Source organism: Alligator sinensis, unplaced genomic scaffold (assembly GCF_000455745.1).
Source record: "Alligator sinensis unplaced genomic scaffold, ASM45574v1 scaffold628_2, whole genome shotgun sequence".
Classification (NCBI taxonomy): Eukaryota; Metazoa; Chordata; order Crocodylia; family Alligatoridae; genus Alligator; species Alligator sinensis.
This window is the reverse complement of record NW_005841833.1, coordinates 1,507,026-1,514,934: the sequence shown is the minus strand read 5'-3', so window position 1 is coordinate 1,514,934 and position 7,909 is coordinate 1,507,026. Positions and strand designations below refer to the sequence as shown.

The window sequence follows — 7,909 nt, the reverse complement described above, 5'->3', positions numbered from 1 at the left end:
CAGCAGGAAATATATGCCAGATATTCCAAAACTTCACTTGGCATGAATGACAACATTAGCTGAGTAAAATCTGCAATGTTGGACCTGTAGGGGGTGTGGCTCCAGCTGGCCAGGCTCCGGTTTTGGATGGTGCATTCTGCCACCACGTATGGCACCCTGTGTCTTTTTTTATGTGGGTTTTTTGACCCTGGGATTTCCTTGGTCAACTCCCTCCCTGCGCTGCAAAGCAAAGTGTGGGGGGAATGCCTACATGTGCAGTGTGTGGCATCGCAGATGGGTTTGTGGTGCCACATACCACACCTCCGTGCTTGTCTGGATGCACTCATAGAGGTTTTTTATATTGAGTTCTTCAGAATCTTTTATAATAATAAACAAAATATAAATAAGCTTAAAGGGCATTGTAAAAAGAGAACCAAAAGTATTGCTTTGACAGACAAAAACATTTAAAAATAAAACCTTCTTGTATGTACTTCTGAATAAACAGGTTATTGAAGAATTTTACAATATATTTGGTTCTGAACTGAAAGCTGTTACTGGTGATCCAAAGCGTATTGATGACGTACTGCGAAGGGTTGATGGTCTGATTAGTCCTATGGAAGTATTGACTTTTGACCCTTTTAGCATCAAGTGTTCATCGCAGTGGAAATTTGTTATGGAACAGTTTAAAGCAGAAGTTCTGGTAAGTAGCACATCCCATGATGAGTATTTATATAACTAGAATATGTCTGCCTTCTAGAAATTCAAAATTTGATTTTAAATTAATGAAAGTCTGCTAAGTAGAAATTAAACTAATAAACAAAGTAAAAATTAGATGAAAATAGTCACATATTTTGGTTCAGAATTTTTGATGGAAGCCAGGTTTTTTTAATTTTTATTTTTTATGTAGTTGAAGTGTTGGTGAGGACACAATCCTGGAGACTGAAGCTATTTGATTATTGGCAGAACAGTTATATAGTATGATCAGTGGCAGCATGTGCCTTCTAGACACTCGCACGCTAACTTTTCTTAGTCGTGACCTGAAGACTAGAACTTAAACTTTTCTCTCGCAGGCTTGTTTAGCTCCTTACCTCTCAGGTGAGGATGCCAAGAAAAGGACCAGTTGTTATTATGCTTTTTGTGATGTAGGTAACTGGACTGAGACCCAGCAAACTCATGTCATGTAGGCCACTGAGGCAGAATCAGATGGTTAAAAATATAATTTATACATTCAAATAAAGACTAACAAATTCTTCAGTAGAAAGTAAATTGTTTTTTTCCACATTTATTCTTGCTGTCTCCACAAGGTTATTTCATAAGCAATTGAATTTCTTGACTACATTTTCCCATGTCTAGGTTATTGAAAAAGAGGCTAAGAGCTTTATTGACGAATCCTTTAAGACTCTTCGGTCAGCGGAAGCTGCATTCGACATGCTCTTAAATTTTAAACACATCCGCTCTCGAGATGCCATCAATAAGCAGATGATGATGAAATTCAATGATATTCTTGATCAGTATTGTAAAGAGGTATTTCACTTAAGAATTTCTTAAGGAACACAAGAAGTTCTCTGTCAAGCTGACGTCTCCCTCCCTGAACAGTCGCTCCCTATTTATGTGCCTGGGCTCTTCTGTAGCCCTTTTCACCATGCAGCTGAAAGCCCCTCAGATTTTAGAAATAACCACAACAGTCACACTTTCTTTCTTCCCAGCCTGTAGGGGAAATAGTGGGATTGATTTACAGGCATCTTTATGTGTCTCTACCTATGGGGATACATCTTCTGGGTCAACAAGATCAAGTGTGCATTTGGTTCTGAATGAGGTTGGCTTTGGGGTGGTTGTTTCTTGTGGGCATAATGTCCACAATGTTCCATAACCAGTGAAACAGTATGAAAATTCTGCCTCCTGCAGTTCTGAGTATCCCTGTGCTGGATGACAGTTTGTGATCCTAATGGAAAGCGGCAGTTGTGGGAGATCGGGACAATGGGCTCAGTTTTTTCTCCTCTACTTTCAGCTATTGGTCTTGATTGTTTCAGTGATGGATGTGCCCAGTGTTGGACACCATTTCCTTTTGATGTTCTGCTTGCATCAGATTCTCTGTATACTGTGATTAATGCAAAAGAAAGAGTCCATGGAAATAAAATAATGAATTGTTTTTGTTCTGCTGCTGGAATTAGCAGTTGAACCTTTTCCTGTGTATCATATTAAGTGGTAATAGTGGAGAGGGGAAATATGATGCTTCTGACTTCTCACAATTTTTTTTTTTTCCAGCTTGACATAGTTAATGACATCTTTATCCAAAACGTCAGTAATCCACCTTTGTACAAAAATCATCCTCCTATGGCTGGTGCAATATATTGGGCACGATCTCTTTTTTACCGTATCAAGCGCACTATTGTTCGGTTTCATGAAGTAGAGGAGTTGCTGGCTAGCGAGCGTGGAAAAGAAGTATGTTGGCTTTCCTGATGTTTAAATAGAGTTAGGAATTATCTGTGCTTGAGTAACACCTTTCATTCAGTGACATTCAAATGCTTGAGAGAGATTAAAGTCACAGTACATAAGTATATGTAAATATATATCCATGTTATACTTAGGGAAATTGAGACTTAGACGGATTGTGTCTTGCCCAAACATGAGAAAGTAGTCACTGAAATGACAGTAGAGCTCAGGAGTCTGGATTCTCAGTCTCCTGCATTAACCACAGAATGTACTTGCTCTCTGAATATAAAGAAGTCTTGAAAACCACTTTAAGTAGTTACTTTCAGACAAGGGAATGTCAGCTCTTTCTTTAAGGAGCAAGATGAACTTAACTTGAATTCTTGTTTACAGGTAAAACAAAAATACCTGGGAGTAGCTAAAAGAATGAAAGAATATGAAGATCTGAAATATGACCAATGGAGAGACTGGACAGAACAGACACTCCCAATACTACTGAAAAAAACCTTGCTTGCTAAAGTACATCCTTCTGGAGCCATAATTCAAAGTAATCCAGACACCTCTGAGCAGGTAAGGGGAAGAAAAGTTGTTGATCAGTCCTTTGTACTTTGGGCTTGATTTATAGCCATATTTCTCTCAGATGAGGTTTTCTTCAAGTGGTTCCTTAAAAATAGAACCTTTGCTATTAAGGGGAAATGTCAGTTCTTCTGAACACAGAATTGTTTTGGGTCCTACATGAAATACCCACAGTCATATTCATTACAGTTGTTGGATGGCCTGGAAGATGCATGAACTCTGGTGTGTTTTGTGCCATGGTTTCTGGTTGTGCCTTGCTGAAGAGATGAAGTTGTTTGGAGAGTAACTACAGACCACAGTTTCCAGCAGTCTCATCTCTGCAATTCTTATTCTTTTACTATTTGTATGTAATGTAATGGCAAAATTTCCCTTTGTGAAAGGGTCAGAATGAATCCATCAGAAGGTTAGTTCACACAACCATAGAAGTAAGAACTAGAAGGATCTAGTCAGACTTCGGGACCAACCTCAGCACATTTAGAAATCTTTATTCACTCAGCTATAGATAGTTCCACATGACAGAGAGTCTACCATGTTCTACCTTGTTTGTGGGGAGCCATAAAGCAGTTTAATCCGTATCACTGTTGAGATGTTTCTTCATAAAGTGCTGAGTATCACAGCCAGTCTTAAAAGCATTTCTTCTGCTGGGACCTGAAAGTCAGGCCAACCATATGGTTGTGGCAGAACAGTCTGTTCTACTGTTTGAAAGTTATATTTCCTTTGCTTTTTAAGCATCTGACACTACCCTTCCTTTCTTCTTCTGCTCTTTCTCTCCTGTAGAGCCCAGTCCCAGAAGAACTCAAAATGGGAGAGAAGTTTATCCGTTTTTCAGTGAATTTTTCTCCCGAACTCCAAGAGGTTATCAATGAAACGAAATACATGGAACAGCTGGGGTTCCCAGTGCCTGAAATAGCAAGGAATGTTGCTCTGCAGGAAGACAAATTTCTTAAGTAAGGAACCTGCTTGCATTCAAGTTAAAGTTTGCACAACTATTGATTTCACTTGGAGCAGGAGTGGTCCCTGGTGTCCTCAGATGTTTGAAATATGAGACCATTCACTCAGTAGTGAATTTTCTTGAACAAGTTGTTAATACCCCGTTGGCATAGGTAATCGTTCCTCTGGCACTGTCTGCATTCTCTTGGTACAGAGCTACATCAAGGAAGCAAAACAATACATCAAAACCCCCAAGGAAGCCAAAGAAACAGTACATTTTACTGCTATAAATTGTAACGTTTCTCAGGCCTATATCCATTTAGAAGATCTTGGCTCAGTGCCTGACTCCACCCCCGCTCTCTGTGTGACCCTGAGCAAAATGCACGGGGCCAGATTTTCAAACAAATTTAGGCGAATAAAGATGCAAAACATAGGATTTTCTAGACTGCCTTACTCATAGTTCTCTGGCACGTGCTTTAAGTTAAGTTTATCTTAAATTATTTTTTGGGGTTTCAGTCAGAGGGTCCAAACCATGTGCTACTGAAGTCAGTGGGAATCTGTCTCTTGATTTTAGTAGGAATTGGATTAGGGCAGTGTTCAAAGCCTGTTAAAATATCTGTCCATCTTACATGTTGTTGCGGAGTAAAGAAATAATGAGTGAATGGTAATACACTCAGAGTCTTTGTTCAGACCACTGAATAGTTAACTTTGAGCAGACTTCATGTCTTCAAGCCTCAAGCTAATTGGTTGACAATCAGGTTTTCAGTCTAGGCTGAAATCTTCAATACCAGAGGTTACATTATGCTTGTAATTCTCTATAGACACACCAATGGAATGAAGACTATGTTGGATCACTACCACATATTAATGGGAACATTGAATGAAGCAGAAACCCAGCTTCTTGGTGATCACATTCAAGAGCTCTGGAGAGTATTTAGATCAGGATACAAGAGACTCAACTGGAATTCATTAGGTAACTTATCTGGTATTTTAAAATGAGCTCAAAATGAAACATTTTCCATACTATATACTTCTGTTTACCATGTCTGATGGCAGCACTTTGTTTCTGTCTAAAGCAGAGTGGAAAGGAATACAGCTGGATATCAGGGTTGTAATTAATTGAGTCATCTTAGCCCCAGTTGAGGAATATAGGTTTTTATGGTGTGAATTTATGGCTCGGTCCACTGGCCTGGCCCAGTGCCCAGTGAAAGCTGTGAAAGTCTTCAGTGAATATAGAATTTGAACTCCAAAGCACGACCAAAAGGAAGTAACCTTGTTGGCCTCAGAAGGATGGGGTACAGCATTACCAACGTCATTGTTTTAGACAGCATTAGTAATATGGGGGTGAATGGTTTGATAAAGAAAGAGAAAGTAAGCAATGCACTTTTTTTTCAAGGTATTGGTGACTATGTTATTCGGTGCACACAAGCCATTGGGAAGTTTGAATCATTGGTACATCAGGTTCATAAGAATGCTGATGACATAAATAACAAGCTTTTATTAATCGAATCTACAAATCTATTTAAATCACCACTCCAGAAAAATGCTGAAGAACTTCCTGGTAGGTTGTGCATTTTATATTTTCTTTTCTAGGCTCTGTGTGTAGTATCTTACTGAAGTGGTGCTTTTTTCTCATTGCTAAGGAAACATGGTATTTAATAGTTCCCAAGGTTCAGCCGGACACCATCCCACAGTATAATGAAAAGAGCATAAGGTTAATTTCAGTACCCTCAGCTGGTTGTGTTGGTGAGGCAGACATGGAGATCTGCTTAGAATAGATTCCATATCTTCTAAGCTTCTGGTCACCCACATCCTTGTCTTTGATTTCCTCCTGAGTTCCCCCATGTTCATCTCTATGGGAGGGTTTCATGGAGCTGCATTCCCCCATATATATTGTCAGTTGCCATCTTGTGCAGCTAAATTGATCATCTTTTGCCATCATGAAGAGTGTGGCTAGAATTGCTCCTTAGCCCATATGGAAAATTCAATGATTCACAGTGGGTCTCTCTATCACGAGTGTAACTGGTGGAGGTCAGCCATTCCATTATGCCTCTTGATTTGTTATCTTGGTCAAATTTTAAGTATCTGACTCTACAAGTCCTGAATAATAATGGAGAATATTCTTGAATAATGTGGAAGATCAAGGTACCATATTTAATCTCATACACATGCTCTAAAATAAGACATGCACCTTGTTTTGGGAAGGCAGAAAAGAAAGATTTTTCTTTTTAACCAAACTTCTCCGAATCAGCCTCTCCACATAAGACATGCGCCTCAATTTTTGATCGCTAATTTTTGGAGGAAAGTGAATAAATAAGGTTGTTAAAATAAATCCAAGCCAATTATTATTTTGTTGATACTTTATGACTATTAAATAATGATAATAACATAATCTTTTACAGGAGTGAAGGAATTCTTTGAGCATATTAAGCAAGAGAGATTAAAAGACCTGGAATACATGGTTAGAAAGTATGCTGCCATTGGACCATTGCTGACAAAAGTGGAAGGTCTAATTGTCAATACAAACACTGGCAGATCTGCAAAACTAGCTTCCTATTATGCATACTGGGAAAATAAAATTTATCATACTTTGACACAGTTAATTCTGAAGTAAGTCTAGTGTTTGCTTTAAAGGACTGATGGTCTTGAATCTGTGGGTTTTTTTGCCAAGACATTTATTAAGTTATGCTAGTATTCAGTCTATACATACAATTTCACATAAAGCACCTAAATGATGCCATGCTTGAAACATGACACTATTAGCTTTATGGCCAATGGGACAAAAACCCTAATTCTGAGTGAATGGATATTATTATACCTGTGGCAGAACAAGGGTTAAGATAATTTCTACACTGAGAGTAGCTTGTATTCTGTCAGGCATTTTATTTTTAAAACCAATAGACAGAATCTCTAGACTCTGAACTGTAGAGGCCAGTTTTGTATCTGTAATGGCACAAGTGGTAGCATAGGGGCAAAAGGATGGTAGGTTACCTCTTGCCTGTTCAGTGGCAGATAGAGATCAGTGTAGACTGTGCGACAGGACAGCTTGAGGCTGTTGCAGGGATGCAGAAACCATTCAGTGTAAAATCACTCTGTCTGCCTCTCCTACTTCTGATTCACTCCCTTCCTTTTATGCTCCACCCATAGTTTGTTCTAGAGTGATGCCTGTTACTGTGGAGCTGACCACCTGCTGGGCTTAGCTGCCCTCAGGACCAGGCTTATGTCTTCCCTACAGAAAGTTTTGTGCCAGCGGGGCTAGGACAAAGCATTACAGAGCAATGTTGACGTGGGCTGTGAGAATGCCTCACTTGCTCCTGGTTTCTAGGAACCTCTCTGAAATCAGTTTACCAGAGCTCAATTTCTCATCTCTTTTGTTTTTGTGCACTCTAGGTCCAGTCCTGTCATTCTCTGCATACAAAATTATTTTCTCTGTCTGGCATTTTTGGACAAATGTCATCCTTAGGTGAATGCAGGAGCCTCCTGTTTAAGACATCAGGTAGCGCTGCTTGCATCTCTGAAGGAATGTCAGCCTTGTGCCTGCGGTCTGTGCTATCTACTTCTGTGTGTCACTGCTTGTATGATTGTCTTTAATCCTTTTTTTAAAAACTTTTTGCAGGAATTTGCAGGCTTTTAATGCAGCAGTTCTTGGGACTGTCCCCCTGTTCCAAACAGAAACTATTTTATCTGCTCCTGAAATAATCTTACAGCCGAATGCCAGCGAAATTGATAAAATGATGGTTAATTGTGTCAGGGAATGTGTTGAAGTCACTAAGGTGATTATTGATTAAGGTTATTCAGAGAATGCTTTTTGGCATGATGGGTGATTCTTGCTTAAAAACAAAGCTTTTATATGATGGAAATATTCATTGCAGCTTTCTCTTGTTACTAACTGGTCTGATGACACAGTGTCACTTTATACAGTTTTTACTCAGGCAAAACTCTCATAGACCTTGTCAAGAGCTTTGTCTGGGCAACAGGATCTATTCAGTACTGT

The 7,909-nt window shown here is 39.2% G+C and overlaps 1 protein-coding gene across 1 annotated transcript in view; it reads left to right on the top strand.

The window, feature by feature from the left end:
• DNAH10 (dynein axonemal heavy chain 10) overlaps positions 1-7,909 on the top strand; it is a gene marked incomplete at its 5' end in the record, with an annotated part of 81,641 nt that overhangs the window by 13,168 nt on the left and 60,564 nt on the right. Inside the window, 9 exons of the mRNA XM_014518122.2 lie at positions 485-679; positions 1,333-1,503; positions 2,245-2,421; positions 2,803-2,979; positions 3,763-3,932; positions 4,737-4,888; positions 5,312-5,476; positions 6,318-6,525; positions 7,532-7,688. Coding sequence (XP_014373608.2) covers positions 485-679; positions 1,333-1,503; positions 2,245-2,421; positions 2,803-2,979; positions 3,763-3,932; positions 4,737-4,888; positions 5,312-5,476; positions 6,318-6,525; positions 7,532-7,688 — 1,572 coding nt within the window. The remainder of the gene's footprint in view (positions 1-484; positions 680-1,332; positions 1,504-2,244; positions 2,422-2,802; positions 2,980-3,762; positions 3,933-4,736; positions 4,889-5,311; positions 5,477-6,317; positions 6,526-7,531; positions 7,689-7,909) is intronic.